The sequence below is a fragment of the Oncorhynchus tshawytscha genome, linkage group LG02 (assembly GCF_018296145.1).
Source record: "Oncorhynchus tshawytscha isolate Ot180627B linkage group LG02, Otsh_v2.0, whole genome shotgun sequence".
Taxonomy (NCBI): domain Eukaryota; kingdom Metazoa; phylum Chordata; class Actinopteri; order Salmoniformes; family Salmonidae; genus Oncorhynchus; species Oncorhynchus tshawytscha.
Window position 1 is genome coordinate 69873901 of NC_056430.1, and position 15972 is coordinate 69889872.

Here is a 15972-nt window from a genome sequence, read left to right on the forward strand (position 1 = left end):
AATCCATCTTGCATACCGTATATGCAACAGTCCATTTTCCATATACAACATGATTATTGTATGGTTGTGTAAGGTAAGTGTCACATACAGTATAGTCAGTAGTCCTCACTTTATCCAAAACGTCTCATACACCAGATTCATCTGGATAAATCCCCCATTCCATTTCTATCCATCCTCAACATAATGTGCAGGTAATAGCGTTATTATGGTAATAGTGTTATTACGGCAATAGTGTTATTACGGCAACAGTTATTATGGTAATAGGGTTATTATGGCAATAGTGTTATTATGGTAATAGTGTTATTATGGTAATAGTGTTATTACGGTAGTAGTGTCATTATGGTAACAGTTATTATGGTAATGGCGTTATTATGGTAGTAGTGTTATTATGGCAATGCCGTTATTATGATAGTGTTATTATGGTAATGGTGTTACTATGGCAATAGTGTTATTGTGGTAATAGTGTTATTATGGTAATAGGGTTATTATGATAGTGTTATTATGGTAACAGTGTTATTATGGCAATAGTGGTATTATGATAATAGTGTTATTATGGTAATGATGTTATTATGGTAATGGTGTTACTATGGCAATAGTGCCAGTATGGTAGTAGTGCTATTATGGTAATGGTGTTATTTTGGTAATAGTGTTATTATGGTAATAGGGTTACTATGGCAATATTGCCATTATGGTAGTAGTGTTATTATGGTAATGGTGTTATTTTGGTAGTAGTGTTATTATGGTAGTAGTGTTATTATGGCAATAGTGTTATTACGGTAGTAGTGTTATTATGGGAGTAGTGTTATTATGGCAATAGTGTTATTATGGTAATGGTGTTACTATGGCAATAGTGCCATTATGGTAGTAGTGTTATTATGGTAGTAGTGTTATTATTTTAGTAGTGTTATTATGGTAATTGTGTTATTATGGTAATGGTGTTACTATGGCAATAGTGCCATTATGGTAGTAGTGTTATTATGGTAGTAGTGTTATTATGGTAGTAGTGTTATTATGGTAGTAGTGTTATTATGGTAATGGTGTTATTATGGTAATGGTGTTACTATGGCAATAGTGCCATTGTGGTAGTAGTGTTATTATGGCAATAGTGTTATTATGGTAGTAGTGTTATTATGGCAATAGCGTTATTATGGTAATAGTGTTATTATGGTAATGGTGTTATTATGGCAATGGTGTTACTATGGCAATAGTGTTATTATGGTAGTAGTGTTATTATGGTAATGGTGGTATTATGGTAATAGTGTTATTGTGGTAATAGTGTTATATGGCAAGTGTTATTATGGTAATAGTGTTATTATGGTAATGGTGTTACTATGGCAATAGTGCCATTATGGTAGTAGTGTTATTATGGTAATGGTGTTATTTTGGTAATAGTGTTATTATGGTAATGGTGTTATTATGGTAATGGTGTTACTATGGCAATATTTCCATTATGGTAGTAGGGTTATTATGGTAATGGTGTTATTTTGGTAGTAGTGTTATTATGGTAGTAGTGTTATTACGGTAGTAGTGTTATTATGGCAATAGTGTTATTATGGTAGTAGTGTTATTATGGGAGTAGTGTTATTATGGGAGTAGTGTTATTATGGCAGTAGTGTTATTATGGCAATAGTGTTATTATGGTAATTGTGTTATTATGGTAATTGTGTTATTATGGTAATGGTGTTATTATGGTAATGGTGTTACTATGGCAATAGTGCCATTATGGTAGTAGTGTTATTATGGTAATTGTGTTATTATGGTAATGGTGTTATTATGGTAATGGTGTTACTATGGCAATAGTGCCATTATGGTAGTAGTGTTATTATGGTAGTAGTGTTATTATGGTAGTAGTGTTATTATGGTAATAGTGTTATTATGGTAATGGTGTTATTATGGTAATGGTGTTACTATGGCTATAGTGCCATTGTGGTAGTAGTGTTATTATGGTAATGGTGTTATTTTGGTAGTAGTGTTATTATGGTAGTAGTGTTATTATGGCAATAGTGTTATTATGGTAGTAGTGTTATTATGGCAATAGCGTTATTATGGTAATAGTGTTATTATGGTAATGGTGTTATTATGGTAATTGTGTTACTATGGCAATAGTGTTATTATGGTAGTAGTGTTATTATGGTAATGGTGGTATTATGGTAATAGTGTTATTGTGGTAATAGTGTTATATGGTAATAGTGTTATTATGGTAATAGTGTTATTATGGTAATGGTGTTACTATGACAATAGTGCCATTATGGTAGTAGTGTTATTATGGTAATGGTGTTATTTTGGTAATAGTGTTATTATGGTAATGGTGTTATTATGGTAATGGTGTTACTATGGCAATATTGCCATTATGGTAGTAGGGTTATTATGGTAATGGTGTTATTTTGGTAGTAGTGTTATTATGGCAGTAGTGTTATTATGGTAGTAGTGTTATTATGGTAGTAGTGTTATTATGGCAATAGTGTTATTATGGTAGTAGTGTTATTATGGGAGTAGTGTTATTATGGTAGTAGTGTTATTATGGTAGTAGTGTTATTATGGCAATAGTGTTATTATGGCAATAGTGCCATTATGGTAGTAGTGTTATTATGGTAATGGTGTTATTATGGTAATGGTGTTACTATGGCAATAGTGCCATTGTGGTAGTAGTGTTATTATGGTAATGGTGTTATTATGGTAATGCTGTTACTATGGCAAGAGTGTTATTATGGTAGTAGTGTTATTATGGTAATGGTGGTACTATGGTAATAGTGTTATTGTGGTAATGGTGTTATATGTTAATAGTGTTATTATGGTAATAGTGTTATTATGGTAATGGTGTTATTATGGTAATAGTGTTATTGTAGTCCACTATTGGTATAGACCTACTTCATTCTAGAATTTAGCTGGTGTTCCATTTGACCTACATACCTTGTCACTGTGGCTGGTACCCTGCCTTCCTCAGCCAGCTGGCTAGGCTGGATAGAGCAGCACTACAGCCTCTGCTAGCCCCTTGAGGCTGCTAAACTACAGCATACCTGTTCCCTTCCCCCTCAGCATCCAGAGTATGGTCCAGAGCTCCAGCCATAACCAAGCCAGGCCGGCCATTCCCACTAACCCAAACCAGCGCACCACAAACAGGCATTAACATTCCTCCCGCTGGGCCTAGCTGGCTCTCTGGCTGGCTCTATGGTCTGTGCCAGCTCTGGTCTGGTCTGCCCATAAGACGGGGGTCTAGGAGTAATCCTTCAAAGGCTAGCACACAGCACCCAGCCAGAGAACTTAGGTAAAGGGAGCTAAAGCTAGCATGACATTAATAGTGTGGTTTTAAGTTGATGTAGCTCACCAGTGATCTAAGGATAAGCTAGATGTATCTAAAGATATCATGAGATATCATTCTGAGGATGTGTAGAAAGCATCAGGGCAAGATTACAATTTTGGTATAAAGGCAAAGAAAATGACATTGTACCAATCAACCCATCTCTTACACTAAACGCCCAAATCCAACAATTGACCAATCACGACAATTAATTAGTTCCTCTCACCATCGGCAGTGGAGCGTGATTGGATCTTGAGGCGGAGGGAGGGTCTGAAGCGGGTGCGGTCATTGAAGCTCCAGCTCTTCTGGACCTTGGCAGGGCTGGTGCCCTCCGTACCCCCAGCCTCAGTCCCCGGGGACCGCCGGTCGCTCACCGACGTCTGCCGGCTCTTAATACTCTGCCCCCTGGGGCTCGCCATCCGGACACGGTCTTTGAAACTCAACTTCTGGCTGTCATGGGGATGGATCGATGGAGGGAGAAAGGGGGATGATGGTGTGGAGGGATGGAGAGAGAGAGAGAGAGAGAGAGAGAGAGAGAGAGAGAGAGAGAGAGAGAGAAAATGAAAGAGAGAAAAAAATGGTGAGAGTCGTACAAAGATATACACACGTACTGTATCAAGATCAAGCACAGGTTCGGGGTCGGGAACAATTAAAACAAAATGCAATTGATTAGAGACTTTTTACAGGAGTCTTTTACCATTTCATGAGTTTGTTCATTCGTTTACCCAATTATTGGTTGCTTCACTGGAGAGCAAGGCATTTAAATTAGGTTAGATTGATGGGCCTATTTATAGACCAGCATGCATTGCAGCCTATTATCCAAAATGCATGCGCACAGCAGGCAAAATGCTTCAGCAGGTACCCTACTGTTAGTATGTAATTATGATTCTTTAGCACTCAGCTCACTCCTAGACATGTGACCTCAGCTGGCCAATCCCTGTCTCTCGGACTGGCAGAGTCACCATTGGAGGAGCTACCATAGAAGAGGGGTTTGTGCAGGGGAGGGTCTTGTATAATTGATAATCAAGAACACCAAGGGAATAGGGGGGGAAAGTGATGATTTCATGAAACTTTGTGATGAACTATTAATGGGGTCTAATATCCAAGGTTGCTGCTGAAATGGTGAGGTGCAGGGTGGAGTGCTGAGGTCAGAGGATGGACAATGCTGTGTACAGGATTTCCAAGTGACAACATGCAGGGGCAGTGGAGGGGCCGTGCAGAGGACAGGCAGCGGGGCAAGGGGTAGGAAGCTATATCCAATCTAACCATGACTGTTTTGGTGGTCATTGTAAATGTTATCCTGACTACTGATGAAGTCATTGTGTCTTTCATGTTTTGGTGATGTGAGTGTGAATGGTGTGAATGACATGAAGTGAGGTAAGAGGCAAGAGTAGTTGATAAAACTTCCAGAATGATTGAAGTTGGTGAAATATCACAATGAACCAGTTAGACAACATATCTGTTCAGTGGATCTGTTTTTAAGACCTTACCAAAAAGCTCTTGTACAGTCAGAAATACAGTTGAAGTCGGAAGTTTACATACACCTTAGCCAAATACATTTAAACTCAGTTTTTCACAATTCCTGACATTTAATCCTAGTAACAATTCCCTGTCTTAGGTCAGTTAGGATCACCACTTTATTTTAAGAATGTGAAATGTCAGAATAATAGTAGAGAGAATGATTTATTTAAGCTTTTATTTCTTTCAACGCATTCCTAGTGGGTCACAAGTTTACATGCACTCAATTAGTATTTGGTAGCAATGCCTTCAAATTGTTTAACTTGGGTCAAACGTTTCAGGTAGCTTTCCACAAGCTTCCCCCAATAAGTTGCGTGAATTTTGGCCCATTTCTCCTGACAGAGCTGATGTAACTGAGTCAGGTTTGTAGGCCTCATTGCTCGCATATGCTTTTTCAGTCAAAAGTACAATCTTTGTCCCCATGTGCAGTTGCAAACCGTAATCTGGCTTTTTTTATGGGGGTTTTGGACCAGTGGCTTCTTCCTTGCTGAGCGGCCTTTCAGGTTATGTTGATGTAGGACTCGTTTTACTGTGGATATAGATACGTTTGTACCTGTTTCCTCCAGCATCTTCACAAGGTCCTTTGCTGTTGTTCTGGGATTGATTTGCATACTATTGTTTGTACAGATGAACGTGGTACCTTCAGGCATTTGGAAATTGCTCCCAAGGATGAACCTATTTTTTCCTGAGGTCTTGGCTGATTTCTTTTGATTTTCCCATGATGTCAAGCAAAGAGGCACTGAGTTTGAAGGTTGACCTTGAAATACATCCACAGGTACACCTCCAATTGACCTATCAGAAGCTTCTAAAGCCATGACAGCATTTTCTGGAATTTTCCAAGCTGTTTAAAGGCACAGTCAACTTAGTGTATGTAAACTTCTTACCCACTGGAATTGTGATACAGTGAATTATAAGTGAAATAATCTGTCTGTAAACAATTGTTAGAAAAATTACTTGTGTCATGCACAAAGTAGATGTCCTGACCGACTTCACAAAACTATAGTTTGCTAACAAGAAATTTGTGGAGTGGTTGAAAAACAGGTTTTAATGACTCCAATCTAAGTGTATGTAAACTTCCGACTTCAACTGTAAGACTATTAAGAGTTAGTGTACAGTAAGATAAGTGGTTAAAATCATAAGACAACAGGCAGCATTTTCAGGCACTGTCCAAAAGAAGCTCAACATTGTTGCAAAGGTAACTCAGATCGTCAGAGAACTCCCAGAACCTATATGCAGCCATTTTGAAAATTCGTTGTCATTCCCAAAATAGTCATGAGTCCAAGCGGGCAGGGGGGATGCTGTGTACCTAGTATGTTTCCGTAGGGTACACCTCCTCAGTAGCTTCTGCTTACTACTGAGAACCTTACTACAAACCAGAGGAAAGAGATACGGTAAGCAAATATATGTGTTTATCGTATACAGTACCAGTCAAGAGTTTGGACACCTACTCATTCAAGGGTTTTTCTTTATTTTTACTATTTACAAAACGATGAAATAACACATATGGAATCATGTAGTAACCAAAAAAGTGTATAATATATTTAACATTTGAGATCCTTCAAAGTACCGACTCTGTGAATTGATGACAGCTTTGCACATTCTTGGCATTCTCTCAACCAGCTTCATGAGGTAGTCACCTGTAATCTATTCCAATTAACAGGTGTGCCTTGTTAAAAGTTTATTTGTGGAATTTCTTTCTCTCTTAATGCATTTTAGCCAATCAGTTGTGTTGTGACAAGGTAGGGGTAGTATACAGAAGATAGACCTATTTGGTAAAAGACCAAGTCCATATTATGGCAAGAACAGCTCAAATAAGCAAAGGGAAACGACAGTCCATCATTACTTTAAGACATGAAGGTCAGTCAATACGGAACATTTTAAGAACTTTGAAAGTTTCTTCAAGTGCAGTCGCTAAAACCATCAAGCGCTATGATGAAACTAGCTCTCTTTGCTGACTTCCACAGCTGACTTTCCTCTGCTGCCGAGTATAAGTTCATTAGAGCCTCAGAAATTGCAGCCCAAATAAATGCTTCACGAAGTTCAAGTAACAGACACATCTCAACATCAACTGTTCAGATGAGACTGCATGAATCAGGCCTTCATGGTCGAATCACCACTACTAAAGGACACCAACAAGAAGAAGAGTCTTGCTTGGGCCAAGAAACACATTAGACAGGTGGAAATCTGTCCTTTGCTCTGATGAGTCCAAATTTGAGATTTTTGATTCCAACCACCATGTCTTTGTGAGATGCAGAGTAGGTGAACGGATGATCTCCACATGTGTGGTTTCCACCGTGAAGCATGGAGGAGGTGTTATGGTGTGGGGGTGCTTTGCTGGTGACACTGTCAGTGATTTATTTAGAATTCAAGGCACACTTAACCAGCATGGCTACCACAGCATTCTGCAGCGATACACCATCCCATCTGGTTTGCTCTTTGTGGGACTATTTGTTTTTGAACAGGACAATGACCCAAGCCAAGGCTGTGTAAGGGCTATTTGACCAAGAAGGAGAGTGATTGAGTGCTGCATCAGATGACTTGGCCTCCACAATCACCCGACCTCAACCCAATTGAGATGGTTTGGGATGAGTTGGACCGCAGAGTGAAGGAAAAGCAGCCAACAAGTGCTTAGCATATGTGGGAACTCCTTCAAGACTTTTGCAAAAGCATTCCAGATGAAGCTGGTTGAGAGAATGCCAAGAGTGTGCAAAGCTGTCATCAAGGCAACTTTTTGGTTTACTATAAGATTCCATATGTGTTATTTCATAGTTTGGATGTCTTCACTATTATTCTACAAATGTAGAAAATAAAGAAAAACCCTTGCATGAGTAGGTGTGTCCGAATGTTTAACTGGTACTGTATGTGAACGTCTTTGTTTCGGTTATGAATGTAGCTTCTATGAATGTCTCTGTATACTTACAGTATGTAATGATGTTATATGCCTTTATGTCTGCATATGAATGTTTATGAAATGTAATCTATATCCTCAAACTAAGTGTGTTAATGTATTTGTACGGTATAGTTTATGGATGTAAATATAACTCATGACAGATGACATAGTCCTTTATGTCATGTATATGAAGGCTTTATAAGTGCAACATGATCTCTAGGCTTCAATCACACTAAACTAAAGCATGACCAGATACCTTGTAGAACCACTATACTTTTTCAACAACTTGCTGACATTTAGAAAGAGCATGTTTCAAAAGTAATTGAGCTCAGTGGAGAGAGAAAATGAAGAGCCTAGGTATGACAGCGTTTTTAAAAGGCCTATCATTTGATAATTCAGTCCCACTCCTGTCCATGTCTCTCATTTAACCATACTAATTCAGCTGAGAGAGAGAGAGAGAGAGAGAGAGAGAGAGAGAGAGAGAGAGAGAGAGAGAGAGAGAGAGAGAGAGAGAGAGAGAGAGAGAGAGAGAGAGAGAGAGAGAGAGAGAGAGAGAGAGAGAGAGAGAGAGAGAGAGAGAGAGAGAGAGAGAGAGAGAGAGATGCTGAGTCATATGTGTGGAGGATGGTAGACTTTTAGAACAGGCAACCTGTCGGGCACCAGTAGACTTTCAGGGCCATCGGCACCTGGTTTAATGACACTCAGAAATGGATTGTTATTTATTTATTTTTCTCCTGCAGGTTTGAGGTGGAGCCCTTGACCATGAGAGAGAGAGAGGGGTGGTGAATTGAATTCAATGGGTGGAGGATGCTGGAGCTTTGTTCTCTCTCATTCTCGCTCTCTCCCTCCCTCTGTCTCTCCTGTTCTACCGACATGCTTTTCTAGTGTTTGGGTTTGCGTGGGAGGGATTCTGTCCTCACCCTCTCAACACTAGGCAACACTGAATGTTTTATTTTTTCCGATATTCTGTTGACACTTTACACTCAGTTTGGAAATCTCAGCTAAAAAATAAGTACAGTCTCTTCACAGACAAATGTTTTAGTGGCCCTCAGGTTTTTAATTCTGTTTTTCACTTTAAAGACACGCATTCTGCTTTCCCTACTGTTGTGTAACGACAGCTAAAACAACATATTACATCACTCCTAGCTCCCACAGAGAGAGAGAGAGACAGAGAAAGAGACAGAGAGAGATAGAGAGAGAAAGACTGTGAGAGAGATAGATAAAGACAGAGAGAAAGACCGAGTGAGATAGAGAGAGAGAAATAGAGAGTGAGAGAAAGGGGAGAGAGAACAAGACAGAGATGGGGAGAGAGAAATAGAGAGAGAGAAAAAACAGAAATAGAGAGAGAAAGACAGAGAGCTAGAGAAAGACAGAGAAAAAGAGTGTTTCCTCTCCCTCCTCAATCTTTCCTCTGTAATTTAGTGTCTGTGTCACTCAAATCCTGTTATACTGAAATACACACACAACACACGACTGCAATAAACACAATTAGTTCTAATTTTAGAGAGAGAGAGAGAGGAACCACTGCAATCATTTCCTTCCTGAAGAACACCTAAGGTACGGAGAGATGTAGTGAGAGAATGGGATGAGGCAGAGGAAGAAAGAGAGAGAGAGAGAGAGGAACCACTGCAATCATTTCCTTCCTGAAGAACACCTAAGGTACGGAGAGATGTAGTGAGAGAATGGGATGAGGCAGAGGAAGAAAGAGAGAGAGAGAGAGAGAGGAACCACTGCAATCATTTCCTTCCTGAAGAACACCTAAGGTACGGAGAGATGTAGTGAGAGAATGGGATGAGGCAGAGGAAGAAAAGAGAGAGAGAGAGAGAGGAACCACTGCAATCATTTCCTTCCTGAAGAACACCTAAGGTACGGAGAGATGTGAGAGAATGGGATGAGAGAATGGGATGAGGCAGAGGAGAATGGGATGAGGCAGAGAAGAGAGAGAGAGAGGAACCACTGCAATCATTTCCTTCCTGAAGAACACCTAAGGTACGGAGAGATGTAGTGAGAGAATGGGATGAGGCAGAGGAAGAAAGAGAGAGAGAGAGGAACCACTGCAATCATTTCCTTCCTGAAGAACACCTAAGGTACGGAGAGATGAGTGAGAGAATGGGATGAGGCAGAGGAAGAAAGAGAGAGAGAGAGGAACCACTGCAATCATTTCCTTCCTGAAGAACACCTAAGGTACGGAGAGATGTAGTGAGAGAAAGGGATGAGGCAGAGGAAGGAAGAAAGAAGAGAGAGAGAGAGAGAGAAACCACTGCAATCATTTCCTTCCTGAAGAACACCTAAGGTACGGAGAGATGTAGTGAGAGAAAGGGATGAGGCAGAGGAAGAAAGAGAGAGAGAGAGAGAGAGAGAGAGAGAGAATGAAAGGACAAGAGCTGAGAGAATAGGGGAGTGGGAGGAATAAAGAGATGGAGAGTGAGAGGGAAGAAGGAATAATAAAAGGAGAGAAAGAAAGATAAACACTGAAGAAAGAGGGGGGAGAGGCCCAAAGGAGAGGTAAATAATGACTAAGTAATGAACTGCTGGCTGTTTCTATAAATAGATCCATTAAATTAAGAGCTAGGGCCAACACCTCTTAACCAGCTATCTTTCTCTACAATAGGTCACCGACTGCATATTGGCACTTTCAGCAGCAATACACAGTAAATCCCAAATGACACCCTCCTCCCTTGATAGTGCACTACTTTTGACCAATGTCCTAGAGACATTTGAGACACACCCACACAGTTCTGAATAGCGTCTGAAAGCATTGACATTTCCATTTTGGTCATTTGGCAGAGCAGACGATCTTATCCAGAGCGACTTGCCATCAGTGTACTCCATACAGGCAGTAGGGAAGACGTGACCCCCAACACACAGGGTTACGACGTACACCAGTGGTAGTGGTGCGTGTGGATCTGTGCGTCAAATAGATACACAGAACAAGTAAGAGGTACGAACCTTGTGGACGATTCACCCTGGTCCTTCCTTCAGGTTGAGAAGTGAGAGAGGGGAGAGGGGAGAAAGTGAGGAAATATTTAGCAAAGTCTTCATCGCAAACATCATCTACTGAGCCAACGAGTAGCGAGTTGACCTCCAGGGGTCGTATTCAAAGGAGATGCTGAGTATTTGAGGCAGCGTTGTGTTGAGCACATGAGCAAATCACAAGCAAGTCACCAGAATAAACAGAAACAAGACTCAAGACACACACACACACACACACACACACACACACACACACACACACACACACACACACACACACACACACACACACACACACACACATGCATTTCAATGCAGTATAACTATCCAGGCAAACTCGCTAGCAGTGTGTAGACAGGTGTGTGTCATCAGTAGGTGTGTGTCATCAGTGTATGTGTGTGTGTGTGTGCGTGTGTATGTTGTCTAGCTGTCAGTAAAGCATGTACCAGATGGGATTCTCCAATATCTCCAGGTTCCACAACATTCCATCTGCATATTTACCAGTCTTGAAACGCTATTGGCAGATAATACCAATACAGGCACTCCAGATCTCCCAGTCACACAAGGCTATTCCAGCACAGTGGCAGTCCAATGAGACGAGAGATGGAGATGTAGCCACACATTCATTAAAGCCCGATTGGATCATTTAGACGCTGATTACCGTCAGAAATGGATGGGCCGTGGAGGACGACAGCTAAATTCACTGCCTCAGTTGAAAGTGGAGTGCAGACAATCTCAAGTCTTCAGTGAATCTTAGCTAACTGTGTTAGGACACAGTTCCAAATAGCACCCTATTCCCTATGTAGCGCACTACTTTTGACTAGGGCCTGATCAAAAGTAGCGCACTACATAGGGAATGGGGTGTCATTGAGAACGCTGCCTTAAACGGTTAGACTGATGGTTTGAGCATATATTGGGAGATGTGAATGCCTGTTGTGTTAGCAGGATAGAGTTGTAATGGGGTATAGTCTACATGATTGTTTTTTAGTCATATTTCTTGAGTTCTTGAGTTCACTACAGTTTGGATGAAATGGAACCTGGACAATATTGGTCTTTTGATGGCTGTGAATTATTTACTTATAATAACAGAAGACAAATTATAAAAATATAAATTCATTCACAGAAAAGAAGGAAGTACATAAGTGAAATAGAACTTGAGGTAGAGAGGTAGAGGAGATAAGTAGAAAAATAAGTAGCCTGGTCCCAGATCAGTTTGTGCTGTCTTGCCAACACCTATGGCCATTGTCACAAATGTGCCAGACAGATCTGGGACCAGGCTAGGAAAGAAAAGTTAACAGAAATACATCATTGGAAAAAGAGAAGGGAAAAGACTGCTTAACAGGGGCACAGACACCAAACTCAGACACCAGCTGCCAATGTTGTACCTACTTTGTAGGGCTGCAGGTATGCAACGCCTTCAAATGAGGCTTCCAGGTAGCAATGGAAACCGAGTTCTCATCAGCCGCATAACTACGCCAAACACACTGCATGCAGAATACACAGAAACACAGGTGGAGGAAAAGACAAAAGAGACAAAAGAGACAAAAGAGACAAAATGAGACAAAAGAAAATCCCCAAAAGAATAAAAAGAAAGAACAAACAGAGGAATAAAACAAATGGGGGGAAAAAAACTCTGATTAGTGATTCAAAAAAACACAACAAAGCAATCACGGGTCAAAGGTCACACGTGAGTGACACGTTCTGTCGCTGGGCCGAGTTCGGAGGCCAGGCTCGATGGGGGTACAGTACATGCCTGTGGGGCTGGGAGGGCAGGAGGTTCACGTGGTAACGCCACGTGGCGCCTAGATACGGCCTGGTAGAGTAGTCGGTGGAGTAGTAGCGCCACGCAGCCTGGTGGGGTGGGAGGACGGAGAGGAGGAGAGGGGAGGAGGAGGGGAAAGGAGGTAGAGGAGGAAGAAGAAGATAGATAGCGGGGGAGGAGGGTAAGGAGGAGAAGAGGAGAAGAAAGAGCAAGGTAAGAGGAGAAAGCAGAGAAGGTAGAGGAGGAGGAAGGCAGGAGAGGAAGCGAGGGATGGAGGGATACACAAAGGAAACCACAAGGTGAGGTCACAAACAGGAAGGAAAAGAGGAAGACGAGGGATGCAGGGAAGGATAGCTAACAGCTTAAGCTTGCCTGACACTCTTGTGGGTAGAGTGTTACGAATTGGGGAGAATGGACAGAACCTATAGCTCGGAAGCAATGGAGAACCCGGGGTTAGAGGAGGTCACCCTACATGCTGGTTCCTGGGCATGTGTGGAGGGAATGTGAGGGGGAAAAAATAGAGACTGGATAACAACAACATTACTTTTCGTTTCAACGTCACCATACTTCACATTCGCAACAGTAAGGTAAACTATTGATTCAATCAACGAGAGACAATGAGTATCTATCTCTGGCACAAATCTCTAATGATGTATTCATAGCCCAAGGGCAATTTGAATTGACAAAACCATTAAAGTGACTATAGTACCACTAGCAGTATTGTAGTAAGTGTGAGTCAGAGAAAATGAGTCTCTGTCCCAAATGGTACCCTATCTCCTTCATAGCACACCATTTTTTTTTACCAGGACCCATAGGGCTTGGGTGAAAAGAAGTGCACTATATAGGGAATAGGGTGCTATTTGGGACATAGCTACAACACTTTGCCTTTACCTGGATGAGACAAGCGGCTGGGTTCCTCCTCTTCTCAAAGTGCTTCTGTCTGTGCTGCTCCTGGACCTTCAGGGCAAAGCCTGAGCCCAGTATACCCTGGGAAGACACAGGAGGACAAGGGAATCAGGTGAGAACATGTCAAACGGCTCTTTTGTCGGCCATTTTGGGTCAATGCCTCATTAGTGACTGTGAACAACATGTGACCATGAAGTCAGATAGGAGAGGTGGTCTAGCAGAGTAACTGAAAGGATACAATCACGTAAGTAGTGTGCGTGTGTGTGTGTATGCATGTGTCTGCCAATTTGTGTGTGTGTGTATGTGTGTGTGCGTGCATATGTGCACGTATGAGTGTGTGTATGTACTCACCGCTGGCAGGGCAAAGAAAGAGATGCCCAGTAGAGCAAACCCAGCTGAGAGCATACGACCGGTCCATGTCTTCGGGGTCTTGTCCCCGTAACCAATGGTTGTCAAGGTGATCTGAGAACACACACAAACACAATTATATCTTGAGAAAGACGCCACTATTAGGTCCTAAATTATACTATATGGAGCGAAGCCACCAAAATTAATATCATCGACGTACATCTGTGAGGGCATTGAAATCCTAACAAAATGGCTGCAATTTACACTATTTACTAGGGTCTATTCACAAGAATAAGTATTGTATGTGTGATGATAATGCATCTCTGCCTTTTGATGTTTATATCACTTCATTGGCTTATTATATAGCTTTAGTTTCATCTGCCTCCTCTCTCTCTCTCTGTCTCTCACTCGCCTTCTCTTTTTCAGTCTCTCTCTCTCTCTCTCGCTCTCTCTCCCACTCTCCCTCTCTTTTTCCATCTCTTTCCCTCTCTCTCTTTCTCTCTCTCTCTTTCCCTCCCCCCCTCTCTTTCTCATCTCTCTCTCTCCTACTACTATCTAATTGGCTGAAAAGCACAGGAGATAATTCCCTATTGATTTAGTGACTCTCTGCTATCTGGGTTTCCTACCCATTCTGCCGTGCTGGGCTGCCGTGCATGACAAAGAGGGCCGTGGCCATTTTGTGTCATTGACTTTTGGAGGCAGTATGTAAATGGTGGCTAATGGTGCTGGGACTAATGTATATTAAGAAGAAGAAGGTTTTTAGTCAAAGCTTATTTGCAACAAAACAGGAGGGACATAAAAAGAAAAGTGCCTGGCAAAGAATGAAAGGACTTTTTGCCTCTTCTCCTTTCCCTCCTTTAACGTGAAAATAATAATACTGAAAATGTGTCGTATTAGAGAAAAGGATGAATTTTCAGAGGTAAATACTATTTGAATAAGAGCTTTATTTCCTTGTTGCCCAGAAACCAAATCAGGTTCAGGCCGTGCAGCTGAGTAGAAATACGGAACATTAAATTAATAGAACATCAAAAAACAATGTTAAGTGTTTGGAAAACAGTCATAGGAAAAAGGACCCCTTAACTGGCAAACATGGACTGTTCCAACATCCTCCACCATCCACTGTGGACTCTCCCATTACGAGGGCAGACAGGGGAGTATCTGTAACTTTACTCACCGTTCCCCACCATAAGGCATCAGCATAGGTGGCAAACTCGCTGTTGAACTTGTTCTCCACAAGGTAGACCAGAAAGGAGGAGAAGATGAGGACCAGGAAGCCAATGTACCAGGCCGTCACCAGCTCCTACAGGGAAAGATTTTTATTTTATTTTTACGATTCCCATTTGCTGACGCCATAACGTCAGAGAAGACGTCTCCAGAGAAGGAAGAGAGGAGAGAGGAGGGAGAAGAAAGGAGAAAGAAGAGAATAGAGAAGAGAAGAGAGAAGAGAAGAGAGGAGAGAGAAGAAAAGAGAGGAGAGAAGAGAAGAGAGGAGGGAGGAGAGAGGAGGGAGAAGAAAGGAGAAAGAAGAGAAGAGAAGAGAGGAGAGAGAAGAAAAGAGAGGAGAGAAGAGAAGAGGAGGGAGAAGAAAGGAGAGAGGAGAGAAGAGAAGAGGAGGGAGAAGAAAGGAGAAAGAAGAGAATAGAGAAGAGAGGAGAGAGAAGAAAGAGAGGAGAGAGGGAGAAGAAAAGAGAGGAGGGAGGAGAGAGGAGGGAGAAGAAAGGAGAAAGAAGAGAAGAGAAGAGAGGAGAGAGAAGAAAAGAGAGGAGAGAAGAGAAGAGAGGAGGGAGGAGAGAGGAGGGAGAAGAAAGGAGAAAGAAGAGAAAAGAGAAGAGAGGAGAGAGAAGAAAAGAGAGGAGAGAAGAGAAGAGGAGGGAGAAGAAAGGAGAGAGGGAAGATGAGGGAGAAGAAAGGAGGGAGAAGAAAGGAGAGAGGGAACATGAGGGAGAAGAAAGGATAGAAGGAGAAGAAAGGAGAGAGGAGAGAAGAGGGAGAAGAAACAAGAGAGGAGAGAAGACAGGAGAGAGGAAAGATGAGAGAGGAGAAGAGAGAAGAGGGGAGAGAAGAGAAGAGAGGAGGGAGAAGAAACGAGAGAGGAGAGGAGTGCGAAGAGAATAGAGAAGAGAGGAGAGAGAAGAAAAGAGAGGAGAGAAGAGAAGAGAGGAGGGAGGAGAGAGGAGGGAGAAGAAAGGAGAAAGAAGAGAAAAGAGAAGAGAGGAGAGAGAAGAAAGAGAGGAGAGAAGAGAAGAGGAGGGAGAAGAAAGGAGGGAGAAGAAAGGA

The 15972-nt window shown here is 41.7% G+C and overlaps 1 protein-coding gene across 4 annotated transcripts in view; it reads right to left on the bottom strand.

The window, feature by feature from the left end:
- LOC112234936 (potassium voltage-gated channel subfamily KQT member 5) overlaps positions 1–15972 on the bottom strand; it is a 174015-nt gene that overhangs the window by 15864 nt on the left and 142179 nt on the right. For 2 of the 4 annotated variants that reach the window (XM_042303757.1, XM_042303772.1), the window contains exons 5-11: positions 14870–14995; positions 13699–13809; positions 13333–13428; positions 12069–12163; positions 10656–10682; positions 6123–6182; positions 3525–3748 (exon numbers count right to left, since the gene is read on the bottom strand). In XM_042303757.1, coding sequence (XP_042159691.1) covers positions 3525–3748; positions 6123–6182; positions 10656–10682; positions 12069–12163; positions 13333–13428; positions 13699–13809; positions 14870–14995 — 739 coding nt within the window. The remainder of the gene's footprint in view (positions 1–3524; positions 3749–6122; positions 6183–10655; positions 10683–12068; positions 12164–13332; positions 13429–13698; positions 13810–14869; positions 14996–15972) is intronic. The other 2 variants (XM_042303761.1, XM_042303780.1) reach the window with 1 other exon arrangement.